General features: G+C 36.7%; 1 protein-coding gene across 3 annotated transcripts in view; it reads right to left on the bottom strand.

Annotated features, from left to right (window-relative positions):
- The window catches only part of LOC134546250 (choline transporter-like protein 1), an 85,860-nt gene that overhangs the window by 17,627 nt on the left and 47,101 nt on the right, over nt 1-21,132 (bottom strand). For all 3 annotated transcript variants that reach the window (XM_063388943.1, XM_063388942.1, XM_063388944.1), the window contains 9 exons: nt 13,914-14,004; nt 13,253-13,316; nt 12,918-13,026; nt 10,991-11,105; nt 8,988-9,107; nt 8,128-8,253; nt 6,937-7,043; nt 5,584-5,840; nt 4,311-4,477 (listed from right to left, as the gene is read on the bottom strand). In XM_063388943.1, the coding sequence (XP_063245013.1) occupies nt 4,311-4,477; nt 5,584-5,840; nt 6,937-7,043; nt 8,128-8,253; nt 8,988-9,107; nt 10,991-11,105; nt 12,918-13,026; nt 13,253-13,316; nt 13,914-14,004 (1,156 nt within the window). The remainder of the gene's footprint in view (nt 1-4,310; nt 4,478-5,583; nt 5,841-6,936; nt 7,044-8,127; nt 8,254-8,987; nt 9,108-10,990; nt 11,106-12,917; nt 13,027-13,252; nt 13,317-13,913; nt 14,005-21,132) is intronic.

Here is a 21,132-nt window from a genome sequence, read left to right as displayed (position 1 = left end):
CGTTACGCATCACGTATTACGGGACGCGTAAGCTTCGTTACGCGTCGCAGAACTTTCGCAGACGTTACGAGTCAGTACGTAAGGACCGCGTACGCCTCACGTGTCTTAGTGTGGGGCGTAGTTAACCTTTGCCGTGCCATTCGCAGACGTTACGAGTCAGTACGTAGGGGCCGCGCACGCGTCACGTGCCATTACAACATAGTTGACTATCAGGAACTTTGTTACGTGGTTAAAAGCCGGTACGCGTCGGGACGAGTGGGCCGTACGAGACGGTCACCGGGAGTCCGGGTCTTCGTGGGAGAGGCGCGCAACCCGCGACGGATCCGCCAGGCCGCGGCAAGCTCTCTGAACGTAATAAAAGAGCTCGTGAACCGATTAACAGCGAGTGGTCCTTTCGATCTACCTGTCACTCTACCTCACCATCCCTCCAGGTCCCACATTTCCAGGTCCCGGCCACGTCGGCCTGGACCCACACCTCTCCGACGAGAGCAGTACGGGCATAACGGACATTTCTAGCAAGCAGGGAAATAGGGACCAGAAGCCGAGGGACATCACCTTGTTGATAGGGATACAGGGTGTGGTAGTATTGCTAGACGATATTCTGATTACTGGATCCAGTGAAGAACAGCATTGGCTGAGGGTCCATCAAGTCCTGGAGCGTATTGCGGAAGCCGGGTTGCAACTTAAAAGGTCAAAGTGTGTATTTGCTGTAGCATCAGTCACATTTTTGGGCTACCAAGTGGACAGCACGGGAATACACCCAACAGTAGAGAAGGTGGAAGCTGTCCAGAATGCTCCATCTCCAGCGTGCAAGAAGGAGCTACAAGCTTTTTTAGGACTCTTAAACTTCTACGAGAGGTTTTTGCCCAATAAGGCTGATGTGGCAGAACCACTACATCGGTTACTGGACAAAGGTAAACAATGGGTGTGGACAGAAGCCCATGAAGATGCATTTCGTGCATCAAAAAGGCTTCTTCAGCTGGACTCTGTGTTAGGGCATTATGATCCTTTGAAACCATTGATCTTGACGTGTGATGCATCAGAGTATGGTGTGGGAGCAGTGCTGGCACATGAGGAGGATGATGGCAGTGAGAGACCTATAGCATTTGGCTCACGCTCTTTACAGAAGCATGAGAAGAACTACTCACAAATTGATAAAGAGGCGTTAGCGATTATGTTTGGTGTCACAAAGTTCCGACAATATGTAACAGCTAGGGTCTTTACAATTGTGACAGACCACCAGCCACTGTTGAGACTGTTGGATCCTACCAAGCAAACACCAGACATTTTATCCCCAAGACTGCTGCGTTGGAGCTTGTGGCTGTCCATGTTTGACTACAAATTGCTTTACAGACCAGGAACTACCATAGGACACGCAGATGCATTAAGTAGGCTGCCACTTAAGGCACCACAGCTGGATATTCCGGTCGTGGGAGATGTGTTAATGTTGGAAGCTCTTCCTGACCCGCCTATTGAGGCCACAAAGATAGCAAGCTTGACGGCAGTGGATCCAGTACTCCGTGTGGTGCAAAGGAACACAAACATAGGTTGGTCAGAAAAGGAGGCAGTGTCAGAAGAGCTCAGACCATATTGGAATCGAAGAACCGAACTGTCGCTCTATAAAGGCTGTGTTCTGTGGGGAAACAGAGTTATAATGCCAACAGTGTTGAGGAAGAAGATGCTGCAAATGTTACATGCAGCCCATGATGGGGTGGTGAAATCCAAAGCAGTTGCATGAAGCTATGTGTGGTGGCCTAAACTGGACATAGACATTGAACATTTCGTAGGCCAATGCCAACAGTGTCAACAGATTCGTGCTAACCCACCAAAGAATAAGGGTGTGTGCTGGGAACCAGAAACAAAACCGTGGTCTAGGGTTCACATTGATTTCTTTGGGCCCTTTCAGGGTGAAGTTTTTCTGTTGGCAGTGGATGCTTACTCAAGATGGCCAGAAGTGAGAATTGTGTCATCAAGCTCATCAGCATCAGTAGTTCGGGAGTTGAGGGACATGTTCAGTGTCCATGGGATACCTGAATGCATAGTTTCAGACAATGGGTCTGCCTTCGCATCTGTGGAAATGAAGACATTTGCACGGAAAAATGGCATTCGGTTGATGAAATCAACACCATTTCATCCATCCAGCAATGGTCAGGCTGAGCGCATGGTTCAAACTATCAAGGCAAAGCTGAAGAAGCTAGGTGATGGTGACTGGCAGACCAGACTGAACAGGATATTGTTCGCACTTCGCACCATGCCAGGTGCTGGCGGTGAGAAGACACCAGCAGAGCTCCTGATGGGACGTAGACTGAGAACAGTGCTGGACCAGGTTCGACCGGCTGTGGGTCACAATGGACACAGGATTGTAGCACAATCATCATCAGGCTGTATAGGAAGGCATTTCCAAGTGGATGATACGGTATGGGTAAGGAGCTACAGTGGGAACGAAAAATGGTTACAAGGAACAATCACTGGCCAACAAGGGCAATTCATATATGCTGTGAGGGATAATGTGGGGCAGACCTATAGACGCCATGTAGATCAGATCCGTCGAAGAGAGTCGAAGGCGCTACACCAAGGTAGTTTATCTGCAGACCTATCACTAGGAAGGAACCAACAAATATGGCCGGTTCTCAGTCCACACGACGATGACCAGGCGGACATCAGCTGCGAGAGGAGTGATGCTGAGCACCGTTCGCTGGGGGCACCAGGACCACACCTTGGAACGATGGGTGTCGGGCACTCTGTTAGAGATGTAACCACCAGCAACTGGGAACAGCAGACACCGGTAATGGAAGAGTACAGGTCTAGTAAGGATGCAGATGAAGAATTCTCAGGTCCGTTCCGGGGATTCGAAAAGCTTGACACTGCAACATGGCAAGCTGAACAAGACTCACCTTGTAGTAAACGTGTATCTAACAGAGTGAAACAGCAACAAGTGAGGTTGAAAGACTATGTGCTGAAGTAACTCAATGGGGCTAGAGTTGTGGATGGTAGTGTTACAGTGTAGTGTCTTGTATTATGGTATATAGTATTTGCATATGTCAATGGTAAATGGGGAAAATCTTGAAGGGAAGAGGTGTTATGTACTGAGTATAGGTTGGTATGCTGTGTTGTTGTTGTTATGTTCAGTTAGTTACGAAATGGCGGGAACTCGTGTAACATGCTGTGGTAGAGCTGTTTAATAAAGTGCTGCTGGGCAACCCAGCAAAACAGGATGTCGTTACCAGCGTTCATTGTGGTATCTAACAATTACACACAAATTATTCCATGAAATAAAATATGTTGTTTTCCAAAGAATTGGGCTAGCTAACCATTTATAGTATTATATTCAGAAATGATGGAAGAAGAATATTCAGATATCAAACTAAAAACATTAATAAAGTTACTTGTCTGAAAAGTGCATTCAATCATGGGGTATGGCATATGGTATATAATGTTTAACTTGCCCAATTTGTAACCACTATACAATCAAACCCTTCATTAATTAATTACCTATGTTTTACGTGTTTCTACAGTTCTTTAATGCTTGTACTCATTTAGCATATACTCCTCTCAGTTTAACTTCCCTGCATTTTGCAGTGGTTCATGATGTCCAATGAAAATGTCTAAAGGTGCCATCTATTTCTGTTACAATTTTATTGGTTCCTTAATTCAGTAAATTGTTCCTATTTACTTATTTTTTATGAAAATGACTTTTAATATAAAAAAAATTACTTGTGTGAGCAAAAAATTCAAAGTTACTTTGTAGCAATTTATTATTTTGTCTGAGTATGCAGAATAAATCTGCTTCTAGCTACCAAACACTAGGACTGCACAACTCAATTTAAGCTGGAAAATTTGTAAGATGAGGATAGGAGCAGCTACCCAAATTTTGGTTGTATTTTATATCTGGGTAACCTTTGACACAATGAGCAGTGTAGCCAAAATAAGAAACTGCTGACAAAACTGGCAGAAAGCAACAAAGTTTAGTATTCTGGAATAATTAGAAAATAAAATTGTTTTAATTTCTGTACGTTAAGTTATAGATTTGGAAAGCTAAAATTACATTTTAACAGAAGCAATATATATTTATTTATTTATTTATTTATTTTTTGTTATATATTTATCAATGGTTTGGTAATTAAAGATGGAAAAAAGCTATACAAGTATTGGAAATCAGTAAAGAATCAAAAAATAATTCATAATTTTGAGAAAACTTGGAAAACCAAAATGAAGATGGTCGGACCAGAATTGGACCCAGGTGATCTGGAATGGAATGTTTCACAGTTGCACCACCTCGTCGAGAGAGGGGTGGTGGTAGTCACACTCACATCCAGCATCTTCACGCCGATGAGGACAGTGGCGCTCACGACCATGGCCTTGCCCAGGAACAGCACAAAGTCTCCCACGGAGTTGATGGCGGCGACCCTGAGAGCGTTGGCCGAGAGCAGCTTGAACGCCTGCTGCCCAGACGCACAGAAGCTCGTCCCGTGGATCGCTGCAACAGTCACCGTAGCATGCATATGATGCCCATTTTGGTGCCTTGAAGCAAGCCGTCACTGTGCCAAAGCATCTCGTTTCTCTAGCCATCATGAAAGGAGAGCAAAACACGTTCACCAAATTTACAGTAATTGTAAAGATTACAAACATTTTTAATCTCTCAAATGAGCAGCAGTTTTAACTAAATGGTCCAATATCTTAGACTATAAAAGCTTGTGAGGCAGCCATTGGCATTTTGACACCATCTTAACACCATCAGTGAAAGGTAAGTGGTGTCATAAGGGAAAATGTTGAAGTTTTATTTCAGGCCTATATTATGATGGGACAAATTACACTATCATGATCAGCTGTGAGTCAAAATGTAAGGGAGAGGCCTGATAAGGTCATTACCCCTCCCCATAGAGCCAGATTTCTGCTTAAAATGACTAACGTATGGCTCAATAAATGACCACTGAGTGTGCAAAATTAGAGATAAGCTTTCTCTTTAAACACATATGCATGAGGATCTACTTTCATAAGAGGCAATTTTATCTAAGAATTTCAGGTTTTGAGAAAGTACTTAATGGACTTAAAAAAAAATTTTAAAATGTTTGTTTCCAAAATAAATATTTATTTTAAATATTCCTGGTGGGTAACCCATTGTTTGCCTGGAGGATGTTCCATAAACCTATGACCCTTCAGAAACAGGCCACTCCTTTTAGAAACCTTGGCTACTCGCTACATCAGGTTGTTGCTTGATTAACAGGGATATTTTGAAGTTAAGAGTTGTTAGTTTTCCAGAACAGTACTTAAGGGAAAATTTTCCGGTAATTTACCAAAACATTTTCCACCAAGTTATATTTACACAGAAAAAAAAAAAAAAATTAATTTTATCTGTGTTTTCATACAAACAGAACCAAATAAAACATATTTTGTCTTTCTTTACCACCTAATGGCTTACGTAACATTTGAGAGTTGAGTAGGAGCCTTGCTACCCTCTACCAACTGATAGGAATAGCAAAGTGTTATTAAAACAGTACCTACCAATATGCAGGAAATATACATGACGTAAATCTATGTTGGTAAAGGAAAATTTTGTCGGTCAGTTGACTAGTTGCAGCCCACCTGTCTCGATGTACGCGTTCCTGGTGAAGAACTTGAGGAACCTCTCCAGCAGGCAGAGGCAGCACTGGCAGCAGCGGAACACGCAGCGGCTCACGGCGTTGTCCGTGCCCTTGAGGCGGTTCTGCAGGAAGGTGAGCGCCACGCGCAGCAGCTGCACCGCCGCAATGAGCAGCGAGCCCAGCGCCACAGTGCCCAGGTGGTGCTGCACCAGGTTGCCGAAGCCGCGGCCGACCGGCGAGCCCAGGCGGCTCTTGTCCCTGTGGCCGAGACCAACCACGCCCAGTTTGTGTTTCCCTTCATTTCACTTGAAACAAAGGCCAAGACTGATTATTTTCTCACTTTCCCTGGTACGTAAAGCATTTGTCCATCTGTAATGACCTTGTTGAAGATGAGACTTAAAAAAAAATATATATATATAATAATCGAAAACCAAATGAAATACTTCTACACCTATGTAGTCTAGCAAAGGTAAAAACAAGCAGCCCGGAAACTTATCTGCGCAACTACTTAACAGGTCTTTGTTGCGACCTGTGTCTGGTGGCATTATTGGTTGCTGTCGCATGCACGGGTTGTCGGTTTGTTCCCAGCTCCCTGTAATCTCACTGGTCCCGTCTCCTTACGCCTGTGGACAACCGTGCATCGTAAAGCACTACGCAAGTGCTTTCAGGCTAGTACTTGTGGGGAGACACGTATAGAAAAAATTACGATAAAGATATTATAATCCTGTGTGTTCATACCACAGCTGTGTCAAATTTGTATTTTTGCTGGTTTATTGAACATCAGTATAGTTTTCATGGGAATGCCAAAGAAATATCACTACACTATACAGTGATATTTTAAACAAATTTTAACAAGCTGCTGTATGTTGAGAAAAAATGATAATTGAGCGTTACTGAGGGCAGTGCAATGGTGCGACTTGGTGTTCAAGGTCAATAGATGCCTGAACCACCTGAAAAAATTTAAGGCAAATGGCTTGATTGGTGTAGAATTAAGAGAGAGTGCCGAACTGAAGAATGCCAGATTAAAGGACGCCGAATGTATTTTGTGAGGACTCTTGGCCGCAACGATAATGTTTGCAAGAGGGAGGGCCAGTTTGAGTTTCCAGATTGTTAATAGAATATATGGAAAACCTTAAAAGTTATACGTTACTTGCAGATCATATTTACAGTTATGGCCACAGTAACCTTTACAATTTTTTTTAAGTTGTGAGTTTATAAAGTAGTTCACTGAATAATAGGTAGAGAGGCCTTAAATTCTCTCAACAACCCTGGCAACTTCTTTGGGTGGCATTTCGCCATTGTCTCCAGCCGCCCAAGATAGCTGGTCTCCTCTATCCATGAAGACAGAACTGACCTGGTGAAGAACCACTTGGAGACAGCGCCAGCTATGACCATGTGCTGACAGCCAATGATGAACTGCAGGAACCAAAACAGCCCAAGCAGGTTGTACCACCTCGTGACCTGCAACGCAAGTGAGTGAGCTCAGCTTTCCCGTTTACTTTTCAAGAGATTCTGGTTTTCATGTCGCGCTTGTGGGTGTTCCGAGTGTGCTAGCCTGAAGTTTCAAGAGTGAGCTGGTGCTAAGGGTGAAACATATGTTTCATATGTTAATATATTATAGCTTCTGAACAGTATCTGTTAACAATGTATTTAACATACATGCAAAAGACTGCTTGCTAATCCATAATAATACACCAGATAATATTAGTTTTGACGTGACGTCTAATAAATCGATGAACGCCGGCTACACGCACAAAAAAGTGTCCCGTAACACGCATTGTCCCGTTACGCTCATTGTATGCTTGCGCCACATTTATCTCTCTTCCACTCAATTGGAACAACCATCGATTTGACTTTTTCGAGGCACATTAAACTTTAAACACTCCCATTCGATTCCTACTTTTTCCTGTCATCGTCCTATCCTTAACAGAATAACACAAATTGGAAGAATTTAAATAGCAAACATGTATAAAAGTTATAATAAAATAATCTTTTCGTTATAGTAATAAACATATTCGAATTAATGAGTGCAAGTAAAAGTAAATTTATCAATTAAATTGTAGATTTCATTTCACTCCTTTGTATCCATACAAAATAGTGATAATTCAATAAAAATGATTCAATTTTATTCATAAAAGTATTCAATCATTTCATCAATGTTTTGTAATGACGTCATGTTAAACTATCCTCCATATACCGACTTTACAGACAACCAATTTTTTTGAAAGATTCTTTAAGCAGACAGCATGAAACAATGCAACAGGCTAGACCGCTAATTGACCCTTACTGTGTAAAGGTATAGCAATAAAAAATAAAACATGAAATTGCAATTATATACCAAAAAAAGTGATATGTAATGATGACAAACATTTTAACTTACATGCTGAAAAAAAAGACATATTTCCTAATCTTCTTATTTCTGTTTGTCAAGTGACATCATTTTAAACACCTTAAGAAATTTTGATTTAACAAAGCTATGCAAATTTTTGTAACTTGAATTTTAGCCCTTTTAAAAAGTAACTAATAATTTAATTTTGTTTCCTACCTTCATCAGCACATTCTTCTGGTAGTAATATTTTTCCTCGACAACTCTGGTCAGAAACCCAGAGCTTTCAATGATGAGACAGAAAAACATCCATGTGGCGATCGCCAAGCCCAGGACAATGAAAGTCTGCAAACAAGCAATCAATATCTGTACTTCATGATGAGACACTACCCTACTCAACCATGCAAATAACAGCACAGTAAAAAACACTTAATCTAAACTTTGTATATAGACTGTATCAGTGTTAAAATTACTCAAAAATACCATTATGTTTGTGTGGGATTGCTCAGATTTTAACTTTGTGGCATAAGCGGGATATTTGGTAGTCTCAGCCCGATAAAGAACTAAAAGTACAGTTGCTGCAATTTGAAGGTTATGTTTAAGAATGTTGTATAACCCCATCCTGTATGAAAATATTGTATTATTATTATTTAATTTATTATTATCCTTTGAACACTATTGTAGATATGCAGAAGCAATTATTTTTTGCACAATTAAAAATTAAGTGTACTTTGAACTATTATTTAATTTCATAATTACAGTAATGCAAAAATTTAAAAATTATGAAGGATGACTATAACACTGATTTTTGTAAATGATTTACAGTTAATTGGAAATGAACTACTTGAAAATAAAATCATTAAAGATTATGCCAAAGTTTTCTATCAAAGCCATGTCGAAAATGGTTTTGGTAACAGCAATGAAATTTTTGTTCATTTAACAGAAAACCATTGGAAAGTTTCGCACAGGACTCCACCCTTCCAACCACTCTGACATTGAACCCTATAGAACACACTGAATGGTGCGCAGCAAAATTCATAACAATCTGTGCCACAGAGACTGAAGTAAGGTGAACCCACCATGATGGGCTCGAACAGCAGGAACGGCATGCTGGCAATTGCCTTCCCGGCCTCTCTGAACAGCTGGATGACGAGCGCGATGCGCTTCCTCATCACCAGGATCACCAGCAGGATCAGCACCTGGAAGCACACTAGGACGTCTCAGCGCTGGTCGTTCGTATGGTTCATGGCCGGCACAGGCGAAGTGTGCGGTTACGTACAGGACCAGGGGCGATACCCCCTCTCGCCTTACAAAAAAAAAACACGGGAACAGAAAAAGCAGAAAAAACAATCTACTTCTCATCATCAATAATAAATTTCAAAGATATGGAAAATGTGTTGAATAGCCCTTTAATGAGACTTGTTATATTTAAAAATTTTTAACGTCCTATTGAACTGGTAGGTATTACGTATGTACCACCCAAAATCCTCCATCATTCGTCCCTCCCAAGGTTCGATGCTGTACCTGACACATGAGGGTAATCTCCTCTCTTGCGTACATATTATAAATCCCATCTAGTGAATACAGAAGTAGAGTATAGATGAGGTTGCACATTACTGAATTTTAGTGGCCAACATCTGCAGTGCCTAAAAATAAATAGGTATATATACTTATTTATTTATTTATTTATTTATTTATTTTCTAACTTAAAAAATCAGGCGGTTGGCATTGGAGTCCTAAAAATATTACCAGCCATGCCGATAGTGTTGATCATCATGCATTACAGACTTGCTGACCTCCACAAAAAAATTAAGACTTTCATACAAAGATTGGGTAAGCAGGTACAAATCAGTACACCACACTATCTCCCACACTTCCTACAAAACTTCAACATTCAGCGTTTTTTAATGCCTGTATGTATATATTTGCGTGTCTTAAGAGCTTTTTTATTTTTTTAATTGTCGTTTATTTGTGTTCAACATAATCATGCATTCAGGAGTGTATGCAGAATTTCATTTCAGGTTGGTGAGGGGGAGATGAAACTTCTTTTCCTGTTGTTTGCTTTCAAATTCTTTCTTTTAGTTGGTAGGAATGATAGCTTTTATAGGATTTATCCCCTCCCCCCAATCACCCTTCCCCATGCATGCATAATAATCTATACTTGTTGATTCACATCTAAACTTATATTTTTGGAAGCCCTTCTCAAGATGTACTTCCAAATGTTATCCTCAAATTTAAATGGCAATGGTTAAGAAAACACATTATTTTAATTTGAATTGGCAATTTTCAGTATTGAAAATGAGTTAGAATAACCAAAGGATGAATACAAAGGAATTTATTTATTTATTGTAATATGCCTACCAACAGTTTTAAAACTTCAGGGGAATAAAACCATAGGACATAAACAACATAATGCAGACTTAGAATATGACAGACAACCAAGCACTTGCAGAGTGATTGGGAAAATGCTGAGACAGAATAAAATGAAAAATGAAAGCATTGACTATATTAACATTAAGCACAGATTATGATTACCAATTATCAGAAAATGCTAAAAATTTTTTTTTTATCAAAACCGGTTATAAAGAATGATATAAAATTTTTTTTAAAATTTAAAATGAGTGCATTTTACCACTTTGAATAATGTCATACTGCATATACCAAGTGCCTAGTTTATTGCACAGGTGTGAACTACTACTAAAAATTCTTACACACGCACACACGTATGTATATATCTATGTGTGTATATATTATATTATATATATGCTATTTCAAATACAAAAAACTCAAATCTGAACAAAACAACCAAACCTTTGAGCAATTAATTATTAATATTTTATTTACAAAAAAAAATATTGGTTTTAAGTAATTTTTTCAAACAGGTAATAAATCTAAAAAATTTATTTGTTGAACTGTCTGTTATTTTCTAAATGTGTTTGGCTAGTGCTAAATATGTTTTTTAATTGATAAGTTTTGCGTGAGAAGAACCAATATTAATTACAGTGACCCAACAAAGCTCAATTTTTAATCCACCTTGGCTTAGTTTTAAAATACTGGTTGAACATAGATATTTATTATTTACTGTTGCAACGGTGGCAACGATGGCTGCAGCAAGGTATGCGTTCACAGTTCTGCCATTTGTCTCTTTGTCGACTGTCTTTTCAGCTGCAGATTTCTTCTTCTGGTTCCAGAGAATCCTGAAACACAAGATTGTGTATAGCCATGAAAGCACAGAGAATGGAGCTTTACTAAGAGAGTCCGTTAGACCTGACTGCAGACCCTTGAGTAACAGATTCCAATCCCACTGGACATGAGTTTTAATAAACTTTGCAAGAAATGCAAGGATGTAAAATGCAATGTGTGTAAGAAACTATAGTAGTTTATAAATCATGCAAGTTGTAAGACATCAACTACCTTACAACTTGAAAATGTAAAATGTCAAAAAAAAAAGTTTCTTTTTTGGCTTTTGTTTACAATTAATGTTTTTCACGAAGATGTGTGACATTTTAATAATTTTATTCAAAAGCATTTTTTGTTTTCATTTTGCTTTAGTTTAACTAGCAGAAACTTGATATGTGTGATAGAAAAAAAATTATTTTCTGTACATGTTATGTCTGTAACTTTTAAAGTTTTCAGAACTTTTCACTTCAAACATAGAAGGCAGAGATGCAAGCCGAAATGCAAGAAGTTGAAAGTTGATCGTACTTGTATTGTTTTTTTTTTTAATCTTTGGTATTGTACTTAATAAACAGGAATTTGAATATATTTTTTTGTGTCATGCAATAAATTTTCAACATGTCCAAAATGTGTTTAATAGTCTTAAAGGTTTTCAAAATTACAGGCTCCCTCATTCCTGGTAGGTATTCCATGCTAACCAAAATCCTTAGTCATTTGTTCCTCCCAAAATTGTATGCTGTATTCGCCCTTATATTTGTAAAAACTCGGACAAGTATACATGGTTGACACTTTTTGACTTACTACATCATGGTCACTCACTAGTAGTTTATTTATTTTGTTTCCATGGTTGAGTAATAAATACATGCTTTACTTTTAAAGTTACATATTAAAAATATTTTTTTGTAAAAATTTGAAATTAGTAATAAAAAAACATGGTGGATGAGGTGAGGTCTTAAATTTTCATTTAAAATATCTTTGGAAAAAATAAATTTTTTCTTTAACCTTTCTGCCCCCCCCCCTCCCCCCCTCCACTCCTTTTCCCATCATTGTGCCACACAAGTCCAGAGCTCACTTAATGCCTTAAGGCTCTGTCACATTGTGAATGATTTGTCTCCAACTATATTTGACAATAGAGTTAGAAGGGTACCTAGTTAGCATTGGGTGAAAAATGGCTTCCATTTTCTCCGTCAAATAAATTTGGACAGATAACCTCAAAAATGTTTTAAATCATGTCACACTATCAAAGTTTATTTTTGGACTGAACTAACTCAAACCTTTTGAATTATAACCACATTTGGAAATTAAATAATGCATTACAGTGTTGGATGGAATTTTTGGAATTTTTATGCTTTTTGTGCATTTTTAAACTTTTAAAACATCTGTCAATTTAACTATCTATAATACTTATAATAAACTAAATTTTCTGGGATTTTTTAACTTTATAGACACAATTTGCTTTTTACACATGACATTATTTTGCATACGACATTAATATTAGCATTATTTTAGTTATTTCACCTTTATAGCCTTTTTAATCATCCATGTGTTCTTTGTCATTTTAAAGGTTCTTGTGATGGAAACACTAGGCATGATTTTTATTTGCTGATTACATCCAACATATTTTATAACCCATCCTATATGCAGAATATTTTATGGAAACTTGAGTCATCCAACTTTTCAAACAAACAGTGATGTCATAACCCTCCAATTTTATTCGACACAACATATTGGAAGGTGTTGGAAGCAAACGTTTGACAATGTGACAGTTACTTTAGAGGTGACACTCCAGAAGCAAAAAACAAGTGAATGATGCGTCATATGCGTGCTCTTACCATAAGTACACCGTTCCGGCGATGCTGGCCAGGGTAGCACCCACCAGCATCACCCACACCATGATGCCAACAAGGAAACGGAATAGAATCATGATCACGATGCAAAATGCTACAGGCGGAAAAGAAAAACAGAAATAACTTTAAAGTTTTTCACAAAATTATGTGCAAATAAAAGAATTCAGAGATTTAATAATCATTGATTTATTTTCAGCTCACAAATATGGAGTTTATTTTGGTATAGAAAATGTGAAAAAAAATAAATTAATATAATGTAGCTTTGTCCCCGTACTCACATAACTTTCATACAGTTGCAAGGATGAAAAGATTCTTATTACCTAGTGCAATGAGGCAGAGGTAGAGTATTTCCTTCCAGCAGGTGTTGATGTCTTCTGAAACTTCCTGCACATAAGAATCATACTAAAACATTTATTGACAATTTATGTTAAAAATAACAGTTTCAGTGTTGCCACTTTTAAGGATTTCCCATAATAATTACTGATTTAGGCCAGTTACGGAATCACACAGTTATTTTTTTTATTAAGGAAACGGAGACATTAATGACATGTCTAAGTTTTGTGTGTCAGTTTTTCATACAATAAAAATTCATTTTATGAAATAAAAAGTAAATCTTATGTGAACAACTTAATATTAATATAAATCCTGAAAGTTATTTTATCTTTTTAAATACAATGTGAGGTGCAAACCTGTGTAATATTAAAATTATTTATTAGATGGATTAGCTTGTTATTGTATAGGAGCAAGTGTTAATTACTTTGTACAGTTTAGAATTTGGTGTAAATTTAATTGTGTTTGTTTTATGTGTGTTCTATCATAAGCATAAATGTGATTGCTGATGGAAGTACCTTAAAGTTGACAGCACTGTAGTTTGTAGCATCATGTTAGAACACTTAAAAATAAAATCTTGCGACACTTTGGTGTTTGAGTAAGGTAATGGATTTACATAGTGCTTGTTCATATCATGTGACAGAATCATACCTGGAAGAAATTTTTAATTCCTGTTTTTGTTATAACTGTTCGTTTGGTCGTTGGTGTAGCATTTGGAATACAGCGGTTCAGGTATTCTCGACTGAAACAAAGCAATGCACACTAAATTTTAATTTTGTAAAAAAATGTGTGTTTTGCTATGGTAGAACTATTATTTTTCTCTTACATTAATTTGTTAAATGTACGACATATGTACTTCATAACTGTAGAGAGAAACAAAAGCGCCCAGGGAAAAATAATTTTGTATGGCCCTATCCCCATTACTTAATGTACAACTTAAAAACCCCAAGGAGATGGGAAGAGCAAATAGATAAAGGAGAGCAGGAGAGAGGAAAGGAATGAAGAGGGTGGTGGAGGGACAGAGGAAGATACTTGCTGACCTGGCTGCAGGCTGGAAGCAGTAGATAATGATGATAAAAAAATATATATTTGTGTGTGTTATTAATTCCCCGATGTTATACTTACTTGGCATAATAAAAAACTAACTTTAATTCTGCATGAAAATAGTTAATAGAATTCAAATAATAACAAAAGTGGAATGATATTATAAATATGGTTAGTTAATTATAAAATCAATCAAATTAAATAAAATAATAAAATAAATATTCAATATTAATTTTTAAATGTGTATAAACTAATTATTTAATTTAGTAAAATAATCAATATAAATTTTAATTATTAATGAAGCTCAATTAATATGCTGAATGTTTATTATAATGTATTAATAGTAATTATTTATTCTATAATGATATGGACATGTGTTCAGTAAAGTATAAGATTTCAAAGAACATGTATAATTTTTATTTCAATGTAGCTTTTTTGTACATAGCCTTCTATTCAACCTGTGAAAATTTTGTTGCATGGTGCACGCACATTGTAAAAATTCATTCATCATTTTTTCATAATGCACCTAAAGAAGGATAACTTAAAAGAAAATTCAAGATTGTAAACATTATCAATTACTGGCCATAACTTTGAAAATTATCTCTGGGTTTGATCAGGGGTGGCTCCAGGGCCCTGCGCTTACCCTTTTATTTATTTTCCTTGTTTATCTATTTTTCTGTGCAAATTATGGACATCAATGAAAAAAAGGAAGATGAGATTGTCATTTTACCATCACACTGTACAAAGGATTTAATTTTTGTTGCCAAATTTATGTAAAGTTACTTTTGTGTATGTGTACATGTGATAATGACATTAATGACAATAAATTTTATTTTGGGCATTTTGATTGTCTACTACTCTCAAAACAGACTATGATTAGTATTGATAGATAAAACAAAGACATGTTAATAAATTTATTTTATCAGTAAAATGTGGCAGATTAAAAGTTTCAACTGTAAAGATGAGAAATGGTACAGAAAAATAGGAAAGCAATTACTGGACAGGGTGAAGTTTACAGTTTTAAAGTGTGGCACACATACACCTACAACAGTATTTTTAGATGCTGGTTTAATTTATTTATTTAAAAAAAAAAAGTTTAGCACAACTGTACCCTCCTCACTTCTTACCGGTCTAGAAATGTATGTTGGGCACATAAATCACAAGAGTTCTGTTTCCAGTATCTACATTTTCACTGATACAAAATAAACAAAATTGTATAAATGTAAGTGTCTTTAAAATAGTATCAATATTCCTCAAACTATCAATTTAACTAACAAGTATGTGATAGTTACTTGTGATTATCCGACTAGTGTAGACTCGGGGTGACCCGAGCCTCAAAACCCCTGGAACACTGGGGAGGAAAATAAAATTAACTTGAAGTTATAGTGCGTATAGGCAATGTCTTTACAGTGACATATAATAACACTCATAAATTAGTGTTAATCCGTATTTTACCACACACTCAAGACATAACAATACATGTGTTTTGGTGTTTTTAAATAATAAGATTTTACAGTAAATGATGTCAGAAACTTTAAGAAACACTCCTATTTTACAACTCCTTGTGGAGTTAACCTAGTTCCAAACACTTTACTAGGTTTAAAGTCACTCAAACAACAATTTAAAATATGGATTGCTTAAGAGAACTAGATACAGACAATTATTTACACTGATATATTTTTCCACATACGTGGTCGATGGCGTCTAGTTACCGAAGAATGTTTTATTCTGAATGTTTTAAAATTTGCCTTGACCTAAGAAAAATGTTCCGATTGGTCGGCTGTGATACATGTTATGTATGTTATGTATCAGTCATCAGTTATGAATCAATTGAAATGTGGTGCCCTGCTTGTGTAATTGCAGTGGCTATAATGTCTTTGTCTTTAATAAGAAATGATGAATTGAGTTTTCAATTGTTAATCACAAAAAAAAAAAAAAGAGGAGTTGTTATGTATGTTATGTATGTCTTTGATATCATATGTCTATGGAAGACACAGTGGTGGTCGATTTCCGGACACAATAAAGATGGCTGGATCTACAGGTGTGTGTGATTAATTTACCAAGCCCTCAATATCAGACACAACAGTCCAAGCCAACAGACGCCAGGGGCGGATTCAAAGGGGGGGAAATGGGGGAAATTTCCCCCCCCAAAAGCCAGTGGCAAAAAAAAAATGGAAGGCTGTTTTTTTTTATCACCGTACATTCATTTGTCGAAGGATCTGAAAATATTTTTTGTATCAAATATTACTATTTTATGATTTTGTCGAGGAATTTATTACAACTAAATTGGGAACATTGCTTGGTAACAACTGTATAATGATAGCATGTATCTTGAATGGGAAATTTGTGCCTTTTTTTTGGAAGGATTTCTCAATTTGGATGTGGCAACTCTGTTTGATAACTGTAGTGTCTGAGATTGTATCGCGCGCTTTAAAAGAAAACTAGCAGAAAGACAGTGATAGAAAATGTAATAGTGAGTGTTCAGTAAATCATGTTTTTGTGAGGTGTATGGTGGCAAGGATTACTCGAGCATGGTGAGTGTCTTAGAATAGCCTACTGTAGCTACACGAATGCCTTTCAGTGAAGTCAACACAAGTTTTTGCGAGATAACAGACGCAAGCATCTCATCACTAAGTATAGTTTGTTACACCATGACCAGTGTCTCACTTCATGACTTCATCAGCGAACAACTCTGGCTCTCTGGCCCCACAGTCCCAAACAGTAAACTTTCTAAAATTTATGAAAAATTATTTATTCAAATACTCTAACTTTTGAAAATTATAAAAAATCAAAAACAATAAGCAGAAGCAAACCTAACTGTTATGAAAAGACTTGAATTAATTAAAACAAAAAAAATAACATCTGAAGTTAATAATATTTTTACCAGTATGTTTAATACACCAACCACAGTTACAAACTGTTTAAAAAGTCTCATCTGGCGAATATTAAATTGTAACCTAGCTAAGAAATCCGCATGCAAATAATTTCTTAGTCAAATGCAAAAAAAAACTATTAAATGTGCATTTATAAAGTGATAATTAATAAAAAAAGGGCAGTCAGCAGAATTAAACTAAATTGTGATACAAAGTCAAAGGTGACCATGTATTTTATAAATATTAAAAAGCATTAGAAATATAATAGTTTATATAAAGACCTTAAAACAACTACATCCAAAGCATTACAAATATCCAAACACTCCATCGTTTCATATTCTAACATCAAAGACACATTTAAATTGCTCGCAGTAAGCGACATTTTATAACTGTTTTCTTACTCTTCACAAATTACCACAGTCTAATACTGTCACAAAATTATGTATATGATATGTGCGGATTTATACAGTTAACCCAAACATGTTTAATGCTGTGTCTCGCGCAAGTTCATTAAATTAGGGGCCTACCGCCTACATAAATTTGCGGGTATGTTGTATACTCGAGTGTTCCACCAAACTAAAGATATTATTGTCAGCTGCTGAAGTAATATCCACTAGGTGTTGGTAAAATAATATATCGCAAATACTTAACACCTGTTTAAAATTACACATTACACTCGTGTCCAAGCTAATTTGTCGTGAAGGGGCTAGCTCAAAATAGGCATGGCAAAAGTGCAACAAATTGCCAAACACTTTCTTGTGTTGGTTTCACTGTTTTATGGAAACTCAAAATGTTGATTTGCAAATCTTTTGTACTAGTTTATGATTTTTTTTTCCAAACAGGCTGTTCAACAAGGAGGAAAACAAATCTTGCTATCTTCTTTCTTTGGGCCACCTCAGAAGAAGTCACGTGTGGAAGTGAATTCTGAGGATGCCTCAGAATCAGTTGAGCAGCCCACTGATTTGAATTGTGGTAAAACACACAATGATATTGTTTTGGAAAATGATTTTACATCGATTATCAATAATGATGAGAAAGTTACGTCATCTTCAAGCTCTTCTGACCAATATCATATCCAAAAGCCTTATCCAGATGAGGTTAACAATGGCATATTACATTCAGCATTACTTATCTCTTCGTCTTCTGTTGGAAGTGTTTCCAGTGACATTGGCCACTTTATTGGAGGAAATATTGATAACTACACTAAGTCCGTTCTGCTAAAAAAAATCCGTGGCAACCACCAGAATCTTATGTGTTTCCACATTCCACCCGTGTTGTCTCTGGAAAGCCTGTGCGGAATTTTGTGAGGCGGAGTCATCTGCAAACCTACAAAGAATGGCTGGTTCTATCAGATGTTAAAAAAGGTCTGTTTTGTAAATATTGTCCATGGTTTACAACTAGGAATGAAGGTGGGTACTGCAGAAATGTTCCCCTCAAAACTCTAGTTACAGAACCTCTTACAAATTTTAAAAATTTGATTGGAGCTAAAGGTTACTTGGAACAACATGCAAGCCATCAATACCATATGACTGCAGTTGCCATGGGGAAGAACTTCCTTAAGACATATCATAATCCTTGCTCCGAGGTAGTAAGTCTTGTCAAATAACAACATTTGGAAGAGGCTGTGGAAAATCGGAAAAAAACTACTACCGATTGTGAAAACAGTTATACTACTTGGAAGGCAAAATATTCCTTTCCGTGGTCATCGGGATGATGGTCCACTTACTACCGATGCTCCATCTCATAATGAAGGAAATTTTCGGGCAATGCTTCGTTTTCGAGTGGATGCTGGAGATAAACTACTTGAAAATCACATTAAAACTCCTAATTTAATGCTACATATATCAGCGAAACTGTGCAAAACGAGCTTATTGACTGCTGTGGACTAGACATATTAGATAAAATTCTCAAGAGAGTAAGATTATCTGGGTTTTATGCTATTATATTTGACGAAACCAGTGACATGTCAAATAAATCCCAAGTGAGTCTTGTCCTTCACTATGTACATCTTGGTCAGAACACGGTTGTAAGGGAAGATTTTGTTTCATTTATAGATGCATTTGGTGATATGTCTGAAACCACAGCTCTCCAAACAAACAACAAATTTTCAATACTTGAGAATGGTATCGAAGATAATTCAACAAACAAACCAGTCAGAACGGCCACTGAAGAACTGTCTCTTACAGGAAAGTCACTAGGTCAAATTATTATCAGGAAAATAAAATCATTGCAGCTTCTTCCCCTCCAGTGTGTAGCAATTGGTACTGATGGCTGCTCTGTCATGTTATCAGAAGATAGAGGTGCAGTAAAGGAAGTGCAGAGTTTGACAACCAATGCTGTGGAAATGCCATGTTACAATCACAAACTTAACAATTCTCTATCTCAGTCTTCAAAGATACATGTGGTCCAAAATGCAGTGGGTATCATGAAAGAAACTATTTCTTTCTTTTCTTTTCCAAAATGCAGTAAAACTCTTCTTCAATTTCTTGGGGAAAAAACTAGCTCATTTATCAGATACAAGTTGGGTCGAACGACATGACAGTGTACTTCAGTTTGTTTTTGATGTGCCAGAAATAATAGAATCTCTCGAGAAGATTTCTAGCTGGAAAGACAAAACTGTAGCTGGAAAAGTAGCATCACTTATAGCTGCTCTATGTGAAAGTAAATTTTTGGTTGTTGTCTTCTGCCTCAGTAATGTTCTGGCCCTTACACTTCCTTTGAGCAAACTTCTTCAAAAAGAAACACTTGACCTTGTACATGCTTCTAAGAGCATTACAAATTTTATTTCGGTCTTAGAGACTCGTCGTGCGGATTGTGACAGTTACTTCAAAGAAATTTATGCAGAGACAGAGAAAATGGCAGAGAAACTTAATGTTGAGCTTCGGAAACCCAGGACTGTTGGGCGACAGGTTCATCGCAGTAGCTACCCGGTACCAGTAGAGTCGCAATCTGTAAAGGATTATTACAGAATTTCAGTATTCATACCACTTCTAGATGGCATATTACAAGATATCAAGACAAGATTTTCTTCTAAAGTCCTTGATATATTTAGACTCCCAGTTCTACTTCCACAGTTGATAGTGAACACAACCTTAGCTGAAATAAACGATTCAATTCGGTTCCTGGTAAACACGTTTTCTCAATTACTAGAGGGCACCAAAGAAATTCAGCTAATAAAGTTAAAAGGTGAAATTTTTCACTGGCAGCAGACATGGAAAACTGAAAAAGCTAGGTGTGCCGAACTTCCCAAAACAGCTATTGATGCACTAGCTGCTTGTGACAAGGACATATACAACATTATTTATACACTGCTTCATGTTCTTTGCACATTTCCAGTCAGCAATGCCAGCGCAGTGAGAACTTTCTCAACGTTACGTCGCACTAAAACGTGGCTCCGAACTACAATGATTGAGAGACAACTTGAGGGTCTCGCTCTTCTCCATATTCATTATGACATACCAGTGGACGCTTTTCACGTGATTGAGCGTTTCTCAAAATCTGGCAAACGCCGTATCTTTCTCTAATTATATATTTTTAATTAATGATGATTCTTAAATTGCAATATGATGCAAAATAATTTATTTCATATGCTTTTATTCAGCATATATTACATGTTCTATGTCATGTCATATTTATACAACGAATATTATTACATTAATATAAAATAATACTCAATAAACAGTGTATATTACATTAATTAAAGTGTTTTTATTCAAAACCAGCTCAATCTATTTTTAAAGATTTACGGAAATTACCAAACATATTTTACAGTCAAAAAACATGGTTTAATTTTTTTTATATATATATTTTTATTGGAAACGAGGAAGGTCTCTAAGAATTTAAAATTGCAGTACTTTCAAATTAGCTAGATTTTGTAAGTAGCCAGTTTTGAAGTAATCCAGTTAGATAACCAATTTTTTTCATGAATAATTTGCAATTCCTCCCACTTCATT

The sequence above is a fragment of the Bacillus rossius genome, chromosome 1 (assembly GCF_032445375.1).
Source record: "Bacillus rossius redtenbacheri isolate Brsri chromosome 1, Brsri_v3, whole genome shotgun sequence".
In the NCBI taxonomy this organism is placed as follows: Eukaryota; Metazoa; Arthropoda; class Insecta; order Phasmatodea; family Bacillidae; genus Bacillus; species Bacillus rossius.
This window is presented reverse-complemented; position numbering and strand designations above follow the sequence as displayed.